Source organism: Actinia tenebrosa, unplaced genomic scaffold, assembly GCF_029948245.1.
Source record: "Actinia tenebrosa isolate PJP-AT-01 unplaced genomic scaffold, QUT_ActTen_1.0 PGA_scaffold12__29_contigs__length_12842862, whole genome shotgun sequence".
Taxonomy (NCBI): domain Eukaryota; kingdom Metazoa; phylum Cnidaria; class Anthozoa; order Actiniaria; family Actiniidae; genus Actinia; species Actinia tenebrosa.
Genome location: NW_028292572.1, coordinates 11657263 through 11678568, shown reverse-complemented (window position 1 = coordinate 11678568; position 21306 = coordinate 11657263). Strand labels below are relative to the sequence as shown.

At 37.5% G+C, this 21306-nt stretch overlaps 5 protein-coding genes across 5 annotated transcripts; 1 reads left to right on the top strand and 4 right to left on the bottom strand.

Moving 5' to 3' along the window:
* Positions 1–1940: 1940 nt before the first annotated feature.
* LOC116287104 (DNA polymerase lambda-like) lies at positions 1941–4395 on the bottom strand. The gene is made up of 2 exons (XM_031693719.2): positions 4324–4395; positions 1941–4170 (listed from the first exon to the last, which is right to left on the bottom strand). Exon 2 carries the CDS (start codon positions 4150–4152, stop codon positions 2488–2490), a length of 1665 nt encoding a protein of 554 aa, XP_031549579.2. The 5' UTR covers positions 4153–4170; positions 4324–4395; the 3' UTR covers positions 1941–2487.
* Positions 4396–4546: 151 nt separating this feature from the next.
* On the top strand, positions 4547–8371 carry LOC116287105 (transmembrane emp24 domain-containing protein 4-like). Its single transcript, XM_031693720.2, has 4 exons — positions 4547–4756; positions 5183–5409; positions 5941–6087; positions 6711–8371. Exons 1-4 carry the CDS (start codon positions 4627–4629, stop codon positions 6858–6860), a joined length of 654 nt encoding a protein of 217 aa, XP_031549580.2. The 5' UTR covers positions 4547–4626; the 3' UTR covers positions 6861–8371.
* Positions 8372–8373: 2 nt separating this feature from the next.
* On the bottom strand, positions 8374–12134 carry LOC116287108 (arylsulfatase H). The gene is made up of 3 exons (XM_089028053.1): positions 11672–12134; positions 10216–10914; positions 8374–10135 (listed from the first exon to the last, which is right to left on the bottom strand). The coding sequence occupies exons 1-3, from the start codon at positions 12084–12086 to the stop codon at positions 9489–9491; spliced, it is 1761 nt and encodes a 586-aa protein (XP_088884179.1). The 5' UTR covers positions 12087–12134; the 3' UTR covers positions 8374–9488.
* Positions 12135–13024: 890 nt separating this feature from the next.
* Positions 13025–17114, bottom strand: LOC148912259 (steryl-sulfatase-like). Its single transcript, XM_089028052.1, has 3 exons — positions 16660–17114; positions 14998–15696; positions 13025–14687 (listed from the first exon to the last, which is right to left on the bottom strand). Exons 1-3 carry the CDS (start codon positions 17066–17068, stop codon positions 14041–14043), a joined length of 1755 nt encoding a protein of 584 aa, XP_088884178.1. The 5' UTR covers positions 17069–17114; the 3' UTR covers positions 13025–14040.
* Positions 17115–17663: 549 nt separating this feature from the next.
* Positions 17664–19854, bottom strand: LOC148912258 (steryl-sulfatase-like). The gene is made up of 3 exons (XM_089028051.1): positions 19317–19854; positions 18415–19137; positions 17664–18299 (listed from the first exon to the last, which is right to left on the bottom strand). The coding sequence occupies exons 1-3, from the start codon at positions 19720–19722 to the stop codon at positions 17686–17688; spliced, it is 1743 nt and encodes a 580-aa protein (XP_088884177.1). The 5' UTR covers positions 19723–19854; the 3' UTR covers positions 17664–17685.
* Positions 19855–21306: the final 1452 nt, after the last annotated feature.

Here is a 21306-nt window from a genome sequence, read left to right as displayed (position 1 = left end):
GGAAAAAACTGGGTCGAGTTAGCATTGCAGTGCATTGTGGGACTGTCTTAGGGGACAAAATAACGACATCTTAGAAAATATGTTCCCTAAAATAGTCCCACAATACAACACAATGCCAACTCGACCCAGTTTTTTTCCTCCACCACAACGATTGCTTGATTGAGATCTCTACAATTATGAAAAAGTTTTACCGTACAGTTTTGAATTTCCTCGTAAAAAAAAACGTGCGACAGAACTTTTCGTGACACGCTACATAAAACTCATTACAACCACTTTAATGTTCGTGAATGGAGCTGATTGGTAGTTACATCGAACAAATCGTTATATAACAATAGCTTAATTAACTTGACATACTAATCGTTGCTGCACATGTGCATATGCGAGCTGACGTCATTCTCCGCACCGTATCGACTCCTCCATCCTTACAAAACAAGTTGTGCCTTTTAAACTGTTATCACGATTTCATAAAAATGAAGAAAGGACAATATATCAGTTTATTTTCTACCACTACCAGACTCCCTTGCACATTTTATTTTGTTCAGTAAATTAGCGTCAATTATCTTATTATTCTCTTGAGGAAATACAAATTTTGGTAGTGAGAGTGAGGCAAATGACGCCATCATGCAAACGGCCTACCACGCCGGCGACCATGATCTTTTTTTAGAGGAAGAGCGAATTAACTGAATCACAATGAGCCGTCGAGGTTTTCCGTCAGTGTTGACCTCAGCCTGAGTAATTACTCGACGGGCTGGGGAGGGGGGACAGTGGATCATAGCAAACGTCAAAGTTTTAATGAGGCATATGAGGAGAGTGAGATGATTATTTTAGCACACTGACTGCTAACTGCTTTGCCACTCCTCTCCTCTCCCCCTTCACACACACACAAACTAACGAACAAAACTAACCAACTTAGGAGTAGAATTCAAAAAGAAAAATCTTGTTTTGAAAGAACATCAATACGATGAGCTAAAATGTCTCAATTGTAACTTTAAATACTTTCCGTGCTATAGGCGCTTTTTTTCTTCAAAGAGCCGTACGACAGAATGTTTCATTAAGCGGTCGTCATATCGAAACTGTGGAGTACACCAAGTGGGGTACCTTACAAGTTCTTACGTAAAAATACGTAATTATGGAAGGTATATAACAGCATTTCTTTTTCAATTCTGCACTTTTTAGAACTGCACTTTACATGTCAAAACTGTATGTTATATTCATTCAGTTGTTCAGAAGTTGGATTCTTTTTGGAAAACATGTCTTCGAAATCAAGTTCAAATGGCAGCAATCTTTCATAAATTTCTTGCTAAAAGACACACCAACAATTGTGTTAGAACATTCAAGATTCAAGAAAATGAACGAACAGAAGAGACATCGATGGAGCCAGTTTGTAGAGGTACTGGTCGTGTAATAACGGCGTAGCATAACGACAGTCCCAAAATTATGGATGCTGAATATATTAGATTCCAACTGCGAGGAAAAACCAGGAATAAACGAAGACCAGCGATATGCGAAGAATTGGAAAAGCTGGACAATGTTTCTAAGGTGCTTGGAGGAACGCTATTCGATCTCCGCCAAGATATGACCATTAAAAGAAAACTCGAAGAATGAGATACGGTAAGAGGATATACTTAATATTCTCTTGGATACGGATACGACAACCCCAAATTATGGCTGATAGAAGTCAGTTGTTTTTTCTTCAGAGTTTTCGAAACAAATTTAAAGACGTTAATTGCAGGCAAGTTGCAGACGGTTTTAGTGAGACGCTTATAAAAAGAAAAGTAAGAAAATATACTACAATATTTCAGTACAACTTATATCCATGGATGGTAATAACAATTGTCTTATACGATAATATCTAAGTGTAACCTTGGTCAATTTTATATCTATAATGCATTTTACTTGAGTATCGTGTAAAAATCATTAGTTATAATGTAACACGCCTCTCGGAAGAGCAGCATTTATTGCAGACTATTGTTCATACTATTTACAATATTTACAAGCTTGATGACTTTACAATCATATCTTCATAAGCCTTTTATCGTTACATCCTATTATCATTGCTATAATTACCTACAAGAGAAAAAGAATTGTGTATACTTTTACCCTTTCTTATCTGTCTTAACACTCAATTTTTCATTACTATTTTTAAAAAGATGAGAGATCATTGAGGAAGAAATAAGGTTACTGTCGTTTTACTCTAACCGTTAACACTCAAGTTTATTTTTTTTCATTTTCTTATTTGTGTAAATATACTTTTTTTCTTTCTCTTTTATTATTTCATCTTTTGAATAGTGACATGTAACTCGAATTCTATTGTTTTCGACTTCTAATCTGATTGGTCGACAAACTCAAGTGTTCACGGTTAAAATAGAACGACAGTAAATACAAAAAAGATAATCCACAGCAAGTTTTAAGTTCCAATTGAGAGTGTGTAGCAAATACCTTAATACAGAAGTAGATATAATTTTGAATTATCGCCTCTATAATTATTTACCAGTCTCTTTCTACTGGTTCTCTATACTCTAATCCTAAATACTTGAAGATATCTTTCTCACTGAAAACAGGCAAAGGTGTCCCCTCAAACATCTTTTCACCACCCTGTCTAATAACTCCTGTGTTCAGTGATTTCTCAGACAATGACATTCCATTTTTCTTAGCTAAGAGTCTTGCAGACCTGTTGAAATAATCTGAACCAGTAAAATACACAAGTGCACAGGCCCATTCATTATGTGGAACAACAATAATGTCCAAGCGCCTGTGTTTAGTCTGATTTCCTGGTAACTTGCAAACACCCATGTATTTATTCTGCTCCAAATTATGAATTGATATCAGGTCATCTGTCACAAAGCCTATGGATTTTAGGTTTTCTAGAATCTTTTTCAACACACCATGATGGGATTTACCATCGGGATGAGAAATAAGGACGTCAACATCCCCACAGGTTGGTTTCCCACGGCGATATGAGCCACAAGTTTCACAGACAAGACCAGGGTCAATTTCATTGGCAGCATTGTGCACCTGTTCCTCTATTTTTCCTGCCTCTTCTCTTGGCATCCTCTCACGAAATTCCTCAAAATACTTCAAGCCAATCTGCTGCTGTTTATTCAAGTTCCCATGCTTTGTAAGATCCTCCAAGGTCCTCAATCCTTTAGAAACCCACAATTCTGCAGTCTTTGGTCCTGCTCCCCAAACATCAGCAAACAAATTGATAGCCTCAATCTTAGGATCTAAATGATCGAGTCTCCTCAAATGCCCTGTCTCAACTATCTCCCATATTTTCTTGGCAAGCTTTTCCCCAACGAAGGGGAGCTTACTACATTCTTCCCAAGTCTCAATCTTTTTGTGATAGGCTTTTATTGATGCTATGGCTTTTTTGTACCCAAGGGCTCTCCACTGGTCTTTAGTGTTTGTGTATGATGTAGCAAGCACTTGAAGCTTATCTGTTATATTTTGATTGTGGTTCATCCCTTTGGAAGTTGAAGGTGCAGCACATATCCAAGTTCCTTTTGTTTTCTCTGGGGAGCATTTACTAGCGATATTTGATGACTCCTGCTCATCGGCACTGTCAACAAAATCACTGTCACTGTCCTCTTTATCTAACTTTTTTTCAAACTTATGACTTGTCTCTGCACCATGCTTCTGCTCTGATTTGGATTCTTCTAACAAATTTTTGCTCTCACTATCTTGAACACATTTTGAATCATCATCAACTTGGGTTTTTGAATCCCTGATATCACCACCTGTCAGTTTTGTTTCATTATCATTGGTGGTACCAGATACTCTTGGTAAATACTGTTGCTGACTAACTAGTTTTCCCTCAGCCAGGCATTTACTCAGCCAGTCTGCCCATACCAGGACTACATTCTCAGGAATTGCTTTATCCCCAAGACCTGCAAGCTTAGCTACCCTCTCAACCTTTATGCTCTGTGCAAACACAATATGAGTAGTGTCTTTTTCTACTTTCTTATGATGCTTTCCTCCGTGTTTTACGAGTTTTTCTGCAAGGATACTAGCTCTAGTCTTACCTAAACCGTTCTCAATAATATGTGCTTTAACTCCATTGAAGAAGTCTTGAACTGCAGGCTTTGACAAAATGCACGGAGCGCCTTTTCCTTCTTTCGGGGATTTCAACCTTTTAGACGGTGGTTCAGCCATATCTTTAACGTTGCAAATCTTAAATAATAAATTATAAATAAGTTTTGAGCATGAGCTACCCTTGTTCGTCAAGTCTTGATTCAAGCATCTAAATCGGTAAATATTTAAAAAACTATCGATCCTGAATAATTCCCAGTTAAGGAAGATAACAAGATACTGCAAATGCGTTACCTTTCAAGAAAAGAGACGAAATTTCCCTCCCAAAACTTGTTCTCAAAACCTCAAAACTTCCGCCATCTTTGATAGGACTTTTAAAAACACAGGTAGCCCAAAAACATTACGAGTTTCAACGGAATCAACCGAGCCTTTAACGACAAAGAGCCGAAGTATTTTCGGTAAACATCGGTGTACACGTGGCAAATAAGCCCAAAAAGAGAGTACGCATGCGTGAATTTTGTCTTCGTGTCTCTTAGCTTTTCTTCTTTATATTTGGGATTTTCTCTTTTCTTACTTATATTTCCGCAAAAACAAAACATGAGAGCCCTATTTATACTAGCCTTTATAGGCTATCTATTTACCAGTACAAATGGATTATATTTTCACATGGGAGAAACAGAAAAAAAGTGTTTTATTGAAGAAATCCCAGATGAAACTATGGTCATAGGTAAGTAAATCTTTTGTTGACTGCTTTGTAGCGTTTTAAATTGATTTTTTCCTGCTGTTTTTAATAATCGTTTTGATTTACTGATCCTTTAGACTAGATTGAAGAATAACAGTGATAGTTATTATTTGTGAGGGTTCTATTTTTTGATTAATGATGCGTCAAAAGTTAAGAAAAATCGTAGACCTTGTATAAGCTGTTTATTCATCCAGTTGAAATAAAAGCTGCAGATAGCTTGCAAATCGTGATTGACATTATATGAACATATAATAAAGTTTAAACAACCACAATATCCAATGTATGTTTTAAATATCTTAGAAAATTCACGTCCTAATACTATTGCTCTTCAATATCTTGGAAAATTCACATGTCCTAATACTATTGCTCTTCAGATCAGCTAATACTATTGTTTTTACTATTTTTGTATAGGTAAATACAAAACACAGTTATATGATGAGAATACTAATAGCTTCCTACCATCCAGTCCTGGTATTGGTATGCATGTGGAAGTGAAGGACCCTAACCAAAAGATAATCATGTCCAAGTATTATGCATCGGAGGGACGATTCACCTTCACGTCCCACTCACCTGGAGAGCATATTATTTGCTTGCATTCTAACTCTACTAGATGGTCTCTCTGGGCTGGAGGAAGGCTTGTAAGTTATCTTGAATGTTGTTCATATACTTGCGATAGTTTTGGTAATAATAGACCTTCTCGGCTCGGGCATAATGTGTTCCCATTTTAGACCATGTGTCATTCCCTAGAGTATTATATATTTGTTTAATGCTTGCGCATAAGAAGACACATGAATATTGATACAACTCAAACAAAGAATCTTATTCTCAAGGGTCTTAAATGGGAAAACATTATGCCCGAGCCGAGGTCTATTCTAAACCAAGTAATGCACTTACTACTTTGCATAGCTCAGGAACAGTGTTTACTGCAATGCATTGTGGTATACCTTGGGGTGAAATATTTAGTTATGTCTGGTTTCTTGGATCATCTTGATCAGTTTTAATCCACAATGCACCCAAAGAGAAAATTGGGGGAATATTGAGTAAAGATCTTATGCAGTGTATTAAACAATAAAAGACAGTGGTGCAATGAATGGCAATATTTAAGCCATTATAAAATACTTGAGATATATTTCAATATCAATAATGTGGGTTTTTTTCTTTTCTTCTAGCGTATTCATTTAGATATTCAAGTTGGGGAACACACCAATGATTATGCTCAAATAGCAGCCAAAGATAAACTTACTGAGCTACAGCTTCGCATAAGACAGTTATTAGACCAGGTTGAGCAAATCAGCAAAGAGCAAAACTATCAAAGGGTAAGCTTTGCTGTTGTTTTGTTCATGAAAAAATCCAAGAATATACCTCTTCTCCCCATGGAAGGGGATTGGATTTCCAATAGGTGGGGAGGATTTTACTGGCCTGCTTTATCAGGGTTCCCAGCCATTTTGAAAATAACAATTCCCTGACTTTTCCCTGACTAAATAACAGTTTTCACTGACCTTGTTGGGCCGCATAGGCAAGCATGGGAGAGCATGGGCCACATGCCTAACTTTTACCTAGGGCCCCGCTCTTATCATATTACACAGGATACCCAACATTATTAAACTGTCTGGCATAAATGATACTAAATGCTCCAATATTTTTTTCATTCTTGAAAAGATTTATCAGTCTATTTGAAAATTGCAAACAGTAGAGTATCACACAGATAATCATGGTTAACTTTAAACAAAATTTCCTGACTTTTCCCTGACCCCTGGGAACCCTGTTTATAGACTGTCTTGAATAAAAGGGGATTCAATATCAAGTTACCTCCGTTTCAAATTTATGGGTTTTTCTCAAACTACACATTACATCCACTTTTGTTGGTACCAGAAGCATGAAGGCAGTGGTTGTTAATCTTGAGGTAAAAAACTTACAATAATTAATTTATCTATTTCAGTACCGTGAGGAGCGTTTCCGTCAAACCAGTGAGAGCACCAATCAGCGTGTCCTCTGGTGGGCTATTGCACAGACTTTCATTCTTCTTACAACTGGTTTCTGGCAGATGCGACATCTTAAAGGATTCTTTGAAGCCAAGAAACTGGTTTAAATTATTACTTCAAAATTTCCTGCTGTCTCCATTTTAAGATCCTCCCATGAAAACTCTACTTATTTTCTTGATATGTATCCCTATAGTTTTCCACATAGTAGCAAAGTTATTTGGGAATTTTTTCAGACATTAAGAAGATTTTAATAGTTGTGATGGGACAGTGCTTGAAAGCCGAGATTAGATTTATATAACTTTGAAAACGAAAAGTACACATTATAATCACGGTACAGATTTCAATACATCCATTAAATTAGTTATCTATAAATCTAGCACTGTTTTAACAACATGATGTATGAATCTGTTAATACCATGTATTGTTATACAAAAGGATGTGAGAACTTTGACTTGATTTTGTGGAAAAGAATTAACATAGAAATAAGTAAGACTTAAATGAAAGTGTAACTCTGTTCTAGCCACTGGTACAGTGTCAGTACAAGTCACATCTTCATTTTACAGCTAATCAATGTCTAATTTATCAAAGAGCTGGGCAAGAATCAAGAATATGTTGAAATAGGTATGAACTTTATTTGATTTTTTGGGGGATTAGAAAGATTCTGTTTTTCAAAGGAAAATTTTAACATAGGATGATTGTAAAAGCTGCTTTCATTAACACCAAAATCCTAAATATTACATTGGTATGGTTTACTCAGCTATGCAGCATTTGTACTGTACCTACAATTTTTTTTTATTTTCCGAGATTGCTATAAAAGTGGTTTTCGTTTTCTGTGGATGCTAATCAAAATATTCCCAAGGCATTCTATGTTGAAAAGCATAGGTGGGGCGCACTGCTAACATGCAGTCTCTGACCAATGCAACCTGGGTTCAATTCCTGCACGACTTGGTGTCATAAGTCTTGTGCTTCAAGTATTTTTCCTTCAGGTTCTCTGGTTTTCCTTCCTTCATAAAATCAACTTCCACATTCCAATTTGATCAGGAATTGAGGGCCAGATTGGAAACAATCCTCTGCTTTATCTGTTATACCCTCAAAGGTGTTTTTTGGTGTGCTCATTCCCAACAGTATTATAGAAACACTTTGATTGACTTCCACCAAAAAACATTGTCTTTGAGGTAAATAATACTATCCTATATGTCATTAATAGCAAGTATAGATAACATTATTTACTGCATTGATCATAAAAAATGAGATCTCACCTCAACTTATCTACACATTTTACAACTTTTATATTTCATTCGTTGCCAAAAAGATCATCTTAAATGCATTTTTTCCTGTAGCTAAACAAAATAACCTTTTTCCATACATCAGGTCACTGGTCAAATACGAAGCATTCAACCGAGGCTTCAGGGTTCAAATTTGAATAATCCTTTGAAACTACATTGCAGCCTCAATTTCATGCTGTGTGTCACCAGTCAACCCATGTATTAATGGTGGTGAATACTTTGTTTGACAAGGTTAAACTGTAATAACAATGATAGCTACTTAATTTTCATTTTCAAGTCTTGTGGAATGAAAACTATTTAATTTGATTTTAATAAACAAACTTTGCAATTCTCATAGTTTCATGTGTTATTTTATTTCTAATATAATACTACTAAAATTTATATTAACCACTTGTATATTAGAGTGGCAAGGGTGGATCCAGGGTTTTTTGAAGGGGGGGTCTCAGGGGTAAATTTTGTGGGCAAGGGAATCCCAGTCGCATTTTTACCACAGAAAGCCCATTTGACCTCAGGAATGACAGGGGGGTCCCGACCCTCCCCCTGGATCCGCCCTTGAGTGGTTTTCAAAAACCTATGAAACAAAGTGTAATAACTAAGGTGTAATAAATTGTAATACACCGAAAACACAAAAGAAAATCAAAAGAAAATGCAGACAATAAAGTGTATTCAAGTGTATTCAAGTGTAATACGCTTAAGTGTATTTCACGGGTTTTTGAAAACCATTCTATCTAAGTAATTGATTATTGCATATTCTATAATTAATCCTTTTTTGAAATCCTCTAAACCAGTTACAAACTAGTTTGCCAACAAACCTTTCTTCCTTGCCATATACACAAAAATTTGAAAGGCATTTTTCAAATGTTTTCTACATAAAATGTAAAGTTTATACTATTAAAACCACTAGTTGGCTTGAGGTGTGAACATGTCATTTAACCAAAATCACTTTTTCATAGTGAGATAAAAAATTCAGTATATGCATACTAATTTCCAATTTGGCTCACCGTCATTCACACTCTACCACTACATTAAGTAATAGTATTCTATTCAATTTTCTCTCCAACTTGTTCCAGGATATGTATGACAGATATAGACCTATCCCGAATTCGCTTGACTGATCACGAAACAATGGTTTCAAGTCGAGGTTGAACTTGATGAATAAAAGAATCGAGTTCACTTTCGACTTCAAACCATTGTTTCGTGGTCAGTCAAGCGAATTCGGGATAGGTCTATTGGCACCAATCACGGCAGAAAGGAAATGTAGTGCATCATCAATATGCTGCCTTCAAGAATTATGGTTCTTAGTTCCACTGCAGTACCTGATGTAAACAGATGAAACCAAACAGTTTGGGTTTGTTTCTAACATCATAGACTTTCCTCCTTCGGTTATCAACTAGCACAAATTATGTCGGTTTTAAACAAGTTGCGGGGAAAATTGCATGATAGATTTTACTATTTTCCACCTGAGGGATAATGAGTGAGTCTGGTGAAATTTTCTATACATTTACAGTATGGATAATTGCAGCAAGACTGTAACCATGGTCTCCAAAGTACAACATCTAGTTGAGATGGCACGGGCTTCACATCCTCTTGATGCTTGCTCACAGCTACTTTAATTTGTTTTACAATATCTTTGTACTGTTGATTGCTTGGATCAATGGGATTCATTTCACCTGGATCATTTGTCACGTCAAACAACAATGGTGGATCATGCCTATTAATTTGATTGCCATAACAACCACAAACACCATGTCCAAAGCAGGTTTGGGTTCCCTGTGTCCACTTTGGTGTTGCAAAGTGTGCTTTCCAGGTTGTTGTACCATGCCGTGGCCTGTAGCGTACAGCATGGATAGCCTGGGCACAGTAATGGAACATGAATTCATTTGGAGAGTACTGTACTTGTTGCTTCAACAACGGCATCAAATCTTGCCCATCAATGATTCTGTCACTGGGCAAGTCAGCACCTGCTAATTTCAGCACCGTTGGGAAAATATTCAAGTCTGTAGTTGGTTCTTTGATTTCAATACCAGAAGGAATGTGTGTTGGCCAGGAAACAATACCTGGTACTCTGATACCACCTTCCCAGCTCTGACCCTTACCTGGAAACAATACCAGCATGTATTTGTAACATTTTTGGTGAAATATTATTTCAAATGGCTTGTATAAATGTGACACTTACCTCCCTTCAATATTCCTTTCCATCCACCTTGGTACTCCCCATGAACAATTTGTTCTAGGTGTGGTCCCTGGTCTGAAGTGAAGTACACGAAAGTGTTTTCCCTGATTCCAAGGTTACCTATTGTATCCATGATCTGCCCTACACTCCAATCCATCTCTTCAACATTATCGCCATATTTACTATGGCCACTATGACCTTGAAAAGCCTTTGTTGTGAACAATGGTGCATGTACCTTTGCATATGACATGAACAAGAGAAATGGTTTGGCTTGGTTTTGTTCAATAAAATCCACCGCTTCACTAGTGAATCTTGCAGTTAGGTTTTCCAATATCATAGGCTGTTCTACAATATCATAGTTCCTCATCAAAAAACAGTTCCAAGCCTGAAGTGAGACATCAAACCAATACAAAAGCATCACCGGAAGAACTTGAATCAAAATGAAAACTATGAACCAAATCTTGCGAAGTTTGTTTAAGACAACAGCAATGAGTCCAAGCAGTCCTGTTACCAAGATTGTCCCTGCAGCTTTTTCCTTCCACTGTGGGAAAGTATGGTCCATTATCGTCACCCCTGCTTGGCAGTTACGTATATTTGTTAATGGTATTCCATAAAAGTAATCGAAGCCATGTTTGAGGGGATGGTAAAAGAAGTCATCAGCTTTCTTCAGATTGAGTCCCAAATGCCACTTCCCTATCAGACCTGGTTTCAATAGTAAAGGAAAGATATATTTGGGCCATTCTTATCAGTGGCAGATCTAGGGGTGGGTTTCGGGGGGTTGCAACCCCCCCTATGAGAGCCATTGTGATTTATTATTATTATTATTATTTTCATGACAACACCAACAGCATCGAGAGTTTCATTAAAACAGGGGTGCCGAACACATTTCACTCGCTTTTTTTTTCTATATGCCATGTGTGGGACCTGAAACAACCATGCTCGCCTGCAGCAATAATCATCTCCCTAACCCTTTGGTCTGCTATATCTCTCCACCACCTCAATCAATGCTACAACCCCCCTTTGAAAAAATCCTGGATCTGCCCCTGCTTATTTGCTCATAATGAAGGCCAATTTGCAAATCTACGAGCTCATTAGGTTCTTTGCATATGGCAATAGCAGATATCGGAGTTACACTCTGTTGCCTTCAAACAATTGTTTCAAGTCCAGGCATTTGGGTCAATACAATGAAATGTATAGAAACTGACCCAAATGTAACTCCATTTCATGACCTTAAAAACTGTAAGTTTGGCTTTAATTCGTCCCCTTGAGATTTACTGTGGAAAAACTCAGAACGCTAGATCAAGCTATTAGCGTTTTACTGACGACTGTAAAATGTAAAGTGTGATTACTGTAACAAGTAGGATGGTGTACCTGGACTGAGTCCATACCACATCATGCATAGCTCAAGATCATATACAGATAAGCTAATATTGCATTGTGAGTCGTTGTGTCATCGTACCTGTCTTATAGCCCATTCCTTGCAAAGCTTTGCCAAAGGTCGTTTCTTGTCGAGGCAAGCCGCCTGGAAGTGCACTGACCAAAAAAACTCTGATATTTGGTACTGCGTCCTCGCTAGGAACCATTCCAGAACGAACGGCATATCTTCCTGTGAGGAAAGCAGCTCTGCTCGGGGTGCAAATAGATTCTCCAGCAAGATTATGAGTGAGTCTTGCTCCTTCTGATGCCAGCTTGTCGATGTTTGGAGTCTTGATGGAATCATTACCAAAACAACCTAGATCAGCTACACCAAGATCATCTACCATGAAAATCACGATGTTGGGTCGACTCTGCTCTCCAAGGGTGATACCTACTAATGGAAATACTAATACGAAAGCTGAAAGCACGAAGCGAGCAGAGAGAATGCCCGATGCCATGTTTTGATAATACCTCCTGCGACAGAACGGATCACTAAAACAGATACAATGGCACTTCATGATCACGCCAGTATCTGTCATGTGTAGCCGTCAACACTAAATAAATCATAGTAACAATTGAATGCAAATTAGCCTAGATTAATCGCATACATAGTTATTTATATATGTAAAATATCTATATTTTACATTATTCATCTCATTTATACAGTTCGTCTTTAATACTTAGATAGTTATTTATGTAGTTTTAATATCATGGGACTTGTATACGGCTAAGGGTTAACCTAAAGGTGGTGTTACACGGAACAACGTGCAACACCTATTTTTGTGCAACTCTATTGCGTCACTTGTGTGTCGATTTTTTTCGACATCTTACACGGGAACAACTTTTCGCGCAACATTTACTTTAGTATTCAGTCCACGTGCTGCCAACTCACTCACGGCTACTTTTTTTCTTCTTTTCTTGCTTTTATCATTTTTTGTCAACTAAAAAAGTTTTATCTTGTCTGTTTCAGTAGGTTTAGACAATCGCTTCAGTTGCTGTACTCTTTAAACTTTCTTCTTCTACAGTCGGCGCCATTTTGTTGCGCGTCAAATCGACGATGGACATGTTACACACATCGATTTGCTGAAAATTCGTCATCTTGTGTTGCAAGTTTTTGAAGCCAGATCAAAAACTTGCAACGTGTTGCAGAGTGAAAGATTGCGCGAAAAATCGTCCTTGGCACAATGTTACACGACAACAATTTTTCGTGCAACAGTGTTGCGCAAAAAATCGGCGTTGATAGTTGGTCCGTGTAACAACACCTTAAAGGTCCACATTTTCTAATTTCAGTAATGTACTTAGTATTTTCATGTCTTTGAATTTGAATAAAGTATTATTAATAAATATCATGAGTAATTACATTTATTTGAAGGAATCTATTATTAACAATATCTTTCAAATATGAGGGGCAAATTTTTTTGTATTTTTTGCTGGTTTCTAGTTTGTTAGTAACCATTTGGGGATTATGAGCACGACACTGAATTGATAAAAAGAACAATCTATAAATCTATACCAAAGATCTTTCAAGCGTAAATTTTATTTGCTGGTAACAAAACGAGCAAACGACTGGTAGGTCCGAGTTTGAAAAGCTAATTCAGGCCGTCTTTCTCAAGTGCGCATCCAACTTGACGGGCTACAAAATTGAAAAACACAAATTAAGTATAAAATTAAGAAACCAGCTTTATAATCAAAGAGGAGAATAATCAATTTTATGAATTCTTATAGAAATTTTTTTTTATAGATATGTATGGTAATTCTCATTATGAAGCTCCCGGTTCTGGTATCGCGGCACGTCAAGTCCCTTAAATTTGGATGCGCACGCAACCTTGAGAAAATGGTCTATTGAGATTACATTTCAGAAAAAGATACCAAGTTTCAGAATTTTTGACTTAATAGAAACAATGTTATGAGCACTGAAACCCTAGCAAAATTATTGAACTAATGTATGAATGAACCTTCCAGCTACATAAAAAGATATAACTAGCTAAAAACTAGTGTGAGCTGCGTCGGTGTTTCTAATGAAACAGTAATGATGAAAAGGTAAATTATACACCGTGAAAAGATGAAAAAACTTACTGACGTTTCGGACGCTAGTCCTTTGTCGGAGTAAAATTTATTCATACGGTGTATAATTTACCTTTTCATCATTACTCTTCCAGCTACATTATATTCTCAGTATTTTTAGAAATTTCTTAAATCGTAAAACATTGTAATTTCGTTTCAATTTTGATCAAAAAAACTTGATCAAATTTTTTATTAAATTACTAATTTTTATGCGGTTTTTTTTCAAATAATAAAACTTTCTGTTTCAATATCATTGAAAAGCAAATGGAAAAAAATCAAGTGTCGGCCGCAAGGAAACTAAATCATTTTTAGTAACGAGGTTGAAAATCTTGAAAAGCCAGATTTGGACTATTTTTCAGCAGAGGGATAATGAGTGAGTCTAGTGAAATTTTCTATACATTTACAGTATGGATAATTGCAGCAAGACTGTAACCATGGTCTCCAAATTACAACATCTAGTTGAGATGGCATGGGCTTCATATCCTCTTGATGCTTGCTCACAGCTACTTTAATTTGTTTTACAATATCTTTGTACTGTTGATTGCTTGGATCAATGGGATTCATTTCACCTGGATCATTTGTCACGTCAAACAACAATGGTGGATCATGACTATTAATGTGATTACCATAGCAACCACAAACAGCCATTCCAAAGCAGGCTTGGGTTCCCTGTGTCCACTTTGGTGTTGCAAAGTGTGCTTTCCAGGTTGTTGTACCATGCCGTGGTCTGTAGCGTACAGCATGGATAGCCTTGGCACAGTAATGGAACATGAATTCGTTTGGAGAGTACTCCGCTTGTTGCTTCAACAACGGCATCAAATCCTGGCCATCAATGATTCTGTCACTGGGCAAGTCAGCACCTGCTAATTTCAGCACCGTTGGGAAAATATTCAAGTCTGTAGTAGGTTCTTTGATTTCAATACCAGAAGGAATGTGTGTTGGCCAGGAAACAATACCTGGTACTCTGATACCACCTTCCCAGCTCTGACCCTTACCTGGAATTAATTGCAATCGTTATTGAAATGTATTAATCTGTTTTTGAATACAGTCAAACCATTAGGATTCCCTCAAGGATCTATTTTGGACCCACTATCTCAAGAACAATTCACTTCGTGTTCTTATAGCTAACATGTGCAGAGACATGGGCTTCAACAGGGTGATATTTGCAGATCATCTGAAAGGTTTGTCCCAAACGTATCCTCAAAAAGACTCAAAAATACTATTGAAAAAAGCAGCTACTCCTATTGGCATACAACATTCCATTTTAGGTTTCCAAAATTGTTGACAACAAGCTTTAAAAAGTACCTCCTTTGAAGATCCCCTTCCAACCACCATGATACTCTCCATTATAGATTTCTTCCAGGTGTGGTCCATGGTCTGATGTGAAGTACACAAATGTATTTTCTCTGATTCCAAGGTTATCTATCACATCCATGATCTGCCCTACACTCCAATCCATCTCTTCAACATTATCACCATATTTACTATGACCACTATGACCTTCAAATACTTTTGTTGTGAACAAGGCTGTGTGGACCTTTGCATATGACATGAACAAGAGAAATGGTTTGGCTTGGTTTTGTTCAATAAAATCTACAGCTTCACTAGTAAATTTTGCAGTGAGGTTTTCCAATATCATAGGCTGTTCTACAATATCATAATTTCTCATGAGAAAACAGTTCGATATTGGCATTGAGTACTCGGCTAAATAAAGAACCACAAATGGAATAACCTGAATTGTCATGAAAAGAATAAACCAGAACTTCCTAATTTTGCCGAAAACGACGCCAAGGATCCCAAAAAGACCTGTAACTAGAATAGTCCCAGCTGCTTTCTCCTTCCAGTGAGGAAGAACATGGTCAAAAACAGATAATTCTGGCTGACAATTACGTATATTGGTTAATGGTATTCCATAAAAGTAATCAAAGCCATGTGTGAGGGGATGGTAAAAGAAGTCATCTGCTTTCTTCAGATTGAGTCCCAGATGCCACTTTCCTATCAGACCTGGTTTCAATAGGAAAAAGAAATTCCTGAATCAATACTTTCGAGATTTTATGATCATTGTCTATTTGGATTAGAATAGACTTAATTCATTGTGGTGTTCCAAGGTTTTCCCATTGGAGATTACTCGTCATTCCCTAGAGAATAAGATTCTTTGCTTGAGTTGTGTTTCTTTTCATATTGACAACCGTTAAACAAAAAAGGATACTCTTTAAGAAATAGAAAATGTACGTGCAGGCTGTGTGCAGTTGTAAAGCACGTGGGGTTGGCAGAACATGAGAGGAGTGTTAGGAGAAGTATGGTGCATAGGAGAGTGCTTCTCAACACTTCTTAAGTGTTCTGCCAATCCCCAAGAGCTTTATAACTCCACACAGCACAGCAAGCAAGTCTTTTATTTCTTTTATAAAATACAAATTTCAACAGCCATTATTTTAGATAAGAATGATGCAACTGAAAGTGTGCACACATGCTATGTGCTCTCATAAAGCACACACTCCCAACCAATCAGAACATGAGATTTATAACAGTTATATAATAATGGGAATTATGATATGTGGTCTGCTGTAATTATTGGAAAAACATTGCACCACTACAAAGAAAGTACCTATACCTCCCTCCAACACCCCTGGATTGACCCCTGCAATTTTTTAACTGATTTGAATTGTGATTTGTGCCCATATCAAGAGTTTCTAATCTTTGTATTGATGGGTTGCAAGCATTCTCAAGAGAGTTAAAAGACAAAAACATTGAATCGGCCGAAGAATTAGGAAATGAGGTAGAGTAAATTTGAGAAAAGCTTATGTGGGCAAGTTAAAAATGAGCCACAAGTTCAGTAAGAATCATAACAGTTGGGAGGTCAAAAAATAGTATAAAGAGACGTCATGATTTTTAAAAATCCTATTGCATCCTCTGCAAAGGCTCGTAATTAAAAACAAGCCCGGTTGTTGTTGTCACTATATCGAGTACCTGTTGTGTAACCGACCCCTTGGAGAGCTTTACCAAAGGTCGTTTCGTTGCGAGGCAAGCCGCCTGGAACTGCAGTGAAAATAAAAACTCTGATATTTGGTACTGCGTCCTCGCTAGGAACCATTCCAGAACGAACTGCATATCTTCCTGTGAGGAAAGCAGCTCTGCTCGGGGTGCAAATAGATTCTCCAGCTAGATTATGAGTGAGTCTCGCTCCTTCTGATGCCAGCTTGTCGATGTTTGGAGTCTTGATGGAATCATTACCAAAACAACCTAGATCAGCTACACCAAGATCATCTACCATGAAAATCACGATGTTGGGTCGACTCTGCTCTCCACTGGTGATACTCAGCCATGAAAATACTAACATGAAAGTTAAAACTAGGTGACTTGATGCTGGGGACGACATTTTCTCTGCCGTGATGAAGATAGTCAGGCGTTCCACGCTAGAACAGTATCTCAAACTTTGGTTGTCACGCAACGCTCACTCCCCTAAGTGAGCGTTGCGTGACGACACTAATAGCGGCTGCGGTAATCATCGATTTGGCGGATCCCGGGGGTGACACCTTTACATTTAATGTTATCATTCTCTTAAACGCCCTTGACCTCCTTTAAGAATCTGTCATTGTTTCATGATTTATAAGAGAATATCGAAGGAGTTATCAATATTTTTTATACACCCCTTGCATTGATTTCCTAGAGGGATTGTTCTGGGGGACAAAACAATAGGGCATCTTTCCTTGTGCAAAAATATTCCATTGTTTTGTCCCCCAGAACAATTCCTCGAGGGAATCAATGCAAGGGGTCTATTAGTAATCCTGTAATGCTGACAATCAAAGAATAATTTGCTCACAGTTCACGGTGTCTCTTATCTTAATACCCAAGTTTCCTTAATAAAAATTAAGACAGTTTTTGACTACAGAAATAAGGAATGCTATTCCAGTTGTGCGATGAAAGCACTTCACAGTATTGGGCTTCCTGTGGTAATACGGTCATTGAAAAAATTAATGTTACTCTTTGTGTTCTTTATTCTCTCTTACACGAGCAATAAGGAAAGCTACAACAGATCTGTCGCCATGGATACCAAAGATTATCGTTCAACTGATTGGGAACATTGGTTATAGTCTTTTTGTGCTTCTTTAGAGCATATATAATATTTTTTATTACTAATTTGTAATTTTCATCGTTAGAATTGAGTGGAAAGTCTTCTGAAGCATCATTTGTGATGTTGAACAGCAGAGGAGGATTATGAACCATCACTTCATCGTTATAGCAACCACAGTGACCTCTTAAATTAAAGCAGGCTTGGGTTCCCTGTGTCCACTTTGGTGTTGCAAAGTGTGCTTTCCAGGTTGTTGTACCATGCTGTGGTCTGTAGCGTACAGCATGGATAACCTTGGCACAGTAATGGAACATGAATTCATTTGGAGAGTACTCCACTTGTTGCTTCAACAACGGCATCAAATCTTGCCCATCAATGATTCTGTCACTGGGCAAGTCAGCACCTGCTAATTTCAGCACCGTTGGGAAAATATTCAAGTCTGTAGTAGGTTCTTTGATTTCAATACCAGAAGGAATGTGTGTTGGCCAGGAAGCAATACCTGGTACTCTGATACCACCTTCCCAGCTTTGAGCCTTACCTGGAGACATTTATGAAGCAAAATACTGGAAGTTACGAAAAATGTCAGCATGACATTTTAACATTTGTAATGCGTGACCAAATACTTACTTTACTAATGTCAATTAACCACTTACCTCCTTTGAAGATCCCCTTCCAACCACCATGATACTCTCCATTATAGATTTCTTCCAGGTGTGGTCCATGGTCTGATGTGAAGTACACAAATGTATTTTCCCTGATTCCAAGGTTATCTATTGCATCCATGATCTGCCCTACACTCCAATCCATCTCTTCAACATTATCCCCATATTTACTATGGCCACTATGACCTTCAAAAGCCTTCGTTGTGAACAAGGCTGTGTGGACCTTTGCATATGACATGAATAATATGAAAGGTGTGCTTGTATTAGTATTAGCTTGAACGATAAACTTGATTGCTTCATTTGTGAATTTAACAGTTAGATTTTCTAACAAAAATGGTTGTTCTACAACCTGAAAGTTTCTCATTAAGAAACAATCTGCTTTTCTCCACAAGAAAGGAATATTTTTTAGTGGAATACCTGAATACAAGTGGGTGGCTAAGGACGCAAGAAGAATAACAAATAAGGAGAAAATCAAAAGCGTTTCTCGTATGCCCAGGAAATAGCTTGCAAATATTGTAAATAATATCGAAAAACAGGTAGGCGAAAAGGAGTGAATCCAAAAGGTGGCATCAAACTCAAACTGCATCACGTTACACACATTAAGATTGCTTAATGGGATTCCATAGAAGAATTGAAATCCATGCATTAATGGATGATAGTTAAAGTCATTGACAAATCTCTTGTTGAAGCCAAGGTGCCATTTGCCAATCAAACCTGTCAAAGAAAGATTATGGTAATTAAATATGAATGGAGAAAGAGGCTCATCAATGATGTCACACTATGTAACATGGCCGCTTCATCCCTACCTATTAGCGCTAGCACGAAACTAAAGTATAACCTAGATGATTGTCTACGCTTGAGCGCATTAATAAAAATATGATATATTATTCTACCTGTCTTGTAGCCAATACTTGCAAGTACTTTAGTAAAAGTGGTTTCATTTCTTGGTAATCCACCAGGGGCACTAGTGTACAGCAATACTCGTGCTTGGCCAGGCTCAGCAGCTAGTCCACTACGAACTCCATATCTTCCTGTAAGGAATGAAGCTCTGCTCGGGGTGCAAATAGATTCTCCAGCTAGATTATGAGTGAGTCTCGCTCCTTCTGATGCCAGCTTGTCGATGTTTGGAGTCTTGATGGAATCATTACCAAAACAACCTAGATCAGCTACACCAAGATCATCTACCATGAAAATCACGATGTTGGGTCGACTCTGCTCTCCAATGGCGGTATCTACTAATAGAAATACTAATACGAAAGCTGAAAGCATGAAGCCAGCAGAGAGAATGCACGATGCCATGTTTTGATTAATACCTCCTGCGACAGAACGGATCACTAAAACAGAGACAATGGCATGTCACGCCAGTATCTGTCGTGTCTAGCACATGGCTCAATAATTGTCACTGTCAGTCAAGCGTTCAACGCAAAACCAAAGGTAATCCGTCTTATAGAAAAACACAGATCAGTTACATGTTCGCGGAGGGATGTCGTTGCTCAAAAAATAAATGTTTGGCATTTCTTTCTTTGGAAGACACTATCGCCAAGTTTCTTTCCGACCGTTACTCCTTTTAAAGTCTTAGGATATAAAACTGAGGCCTCAAATTTCGATTTTATGTTTACCCATCGCAGGCGACAAATCGAGTTTGCTGGTCCATAGCTCAGTCATTACAGTCTAGGGGCCGACTAACCTCTCCCTTAGGCTTCGGCCGAGCTTCCTGATCAGTCTGTAATAATTATTCTTCGTATAGCGGTATCCGGGTCGAAATCTGCGGCGTAGCTGTAAATGCTTTGCGCTGCCATACAACGGTTCAGCACTCGATGTCTGGAAGTATGGTCCTTTATGTAATGAATCAAAACAAAAAACAAAAAAAACAAAAAATGATGATTCCATCATTCGAGGTTGTGATTATGGTCTCTTGTTATTTTTAGTAAATCAATAAATACACCTTTTGCTGTTCATTAAGAGAAAATGTACATTCATTTGTGCCAATAGTTGTATCAATAACGTGTAATGTACTTTCATCAACACCACAAGTAACATCATTAGCGCGGATCAACTTTCAATAACGATATTTGAATATACGTGTACATTCATAGGCATCAATGTACAATCAATAGCGCGTTTGTACATTCATATGCGCGGATTGTATTTTCTTGTGCGCGAAATTCAACTTCAATAACACCAAATGACAAACAATTGCATTTATGGACAATCATTTACCCAAAAGTGAAAATTCATTAGTGCTATTAGCATAATCATTGACAATCTATAATGCGTTTGGACAATCATGAGGGTCAATGTTATATTCTATAGCGTGGTTCGACAAACATTTGCATGATTCGAATGAACAATAAGAGAAATAAAACAATCATTAGCGATTTTTTATCTATTTTAGCCTTTAATTTCTTCGCCATTTATACATCGTGGCAAATACGTTTGCATATAACTGAACCACTGACCACATTTAGCGATAGTGATAGTTGCCACATTTCTCTGGAGCCCTTCCATTAGCAACTGCGTTCTATAGTGACCTAGAGCAATCCCTTGTCGTCTTGCCTCAGCCCGATCGTTCGTATGTTGTTGGATCTCTGGACGGCTGATGTCGGCTTTGATTGCTGCTTTAAGTGAGCTAATTGCTATTCTCCTACGCAGCCGCTATTATGGAGGCAGTTACCTGAGTTTTTTAAATATGTTTTAAAGTGATAAACAAAAATCGCTAATGATTGTTTTATTTCTCTTATTGTTCATTCGAATCATGCAAATGTTTGTCGAACCACGCTATAGAATATAACATTGACCCTCATGATTGTCCAAACGCATTATAGATTGTCAATGATTATGCTAATAGCACTAATGAATTTTCACTTTTGGGTAAATGATTGT

Bases quoted from the DNA above. Each gene is read 5' to 3' on its own strand.
- LOC148912259 (XM_089028052.1), bottom strand. From the start codon at position 17,068: ATGTCGTCCCCAGCATCAAGTCACCTAGTTTTAACTTTCATGTTAGTA. The intron at 15,697-16,659 runs GTACTCGATATA...TATTGAAACCAG, and splicing joins AGGGGTCGGTTACACAACAG to GTCTGATAGGAAAGTGGCAT. The intron at 14,688-14,997 runs GTACTTTTTAAA...AATTAATTCCAG, and splicing joins GAAGGGGATCTTCAAAGGAG to GTAAGGGTCAGAGCTGGGAA.
- LOC116287104 (XM_031693719.2), bottom strand. From the start codon at position 4,152: ATGGCTGAACCACCGTCTAAAAGGTTGAAATCCCCGAAAGAAGGAAAA.
- LOC116287108 (XM_089028053.1), bottom strand. From the start codon at position 12,086: ATGGCATCGGGCATTCTCTCTGCTCGCTTCGTGCTTTCAGCTTTCGTA. The intron at 10,915-11,671 runs GTACGATGACAC...TATTGAAACCAG, and splicing joins AGGAATGGGCTATAAGACAG to GTCTGATAGGGAAGTGGCAT. The intron at 10,136-10,215 runs GTAAGTGTCACA...TATTGTTTCCAG, and splicing joins GAAAGGAATATTGAAGGGAG to GTAAGGGTCAGAGCTGGGAA.
- LOC148912258 (XM_089028051.1), bottom strand. From the start codon at position 19,722: ATGGCATCGTGCATTCTCTCTGCTGGCTTCATGCTTTCAGCTTTCGTA. The intron at 19,138-19,316 runs GTAGAATAATAT...TTTCTTTGACAG, and splicing joins AAGTATTGGCTACAAGACAG to GTTTGATTGGCAAATGGCAC. The intron at 18,300-18,414 runs GTAAGTGGTTAA...AAATGTCTCCAG, and splicing joins GAAGGGGATCTTCAAAGGAG to GTAAGGCTCAAAGCTGGGAA.
- LOC116287105 (XM_031693720.2), top strand. From the start codon at position 4,627: ATGAGAGCCCTATTTATACTAGCCTTTATAGGCTATCTATTTACCAGT. The intron at 5,410-5,940 runs GTAAGTTATCTT...CTTTTCTTCTAG, and splicing joins TCTGGGCTGGAGGAAGGCTT to CGTATTCATTTAGATATTCA. The intron at 6,088-6,710 runs GTAAGCTTTGCT...TATCTATTTCAG, and splicing joins AAGAGCAAAACTATCAAAGG to TACCGTGAGGAGCGTTTCCG.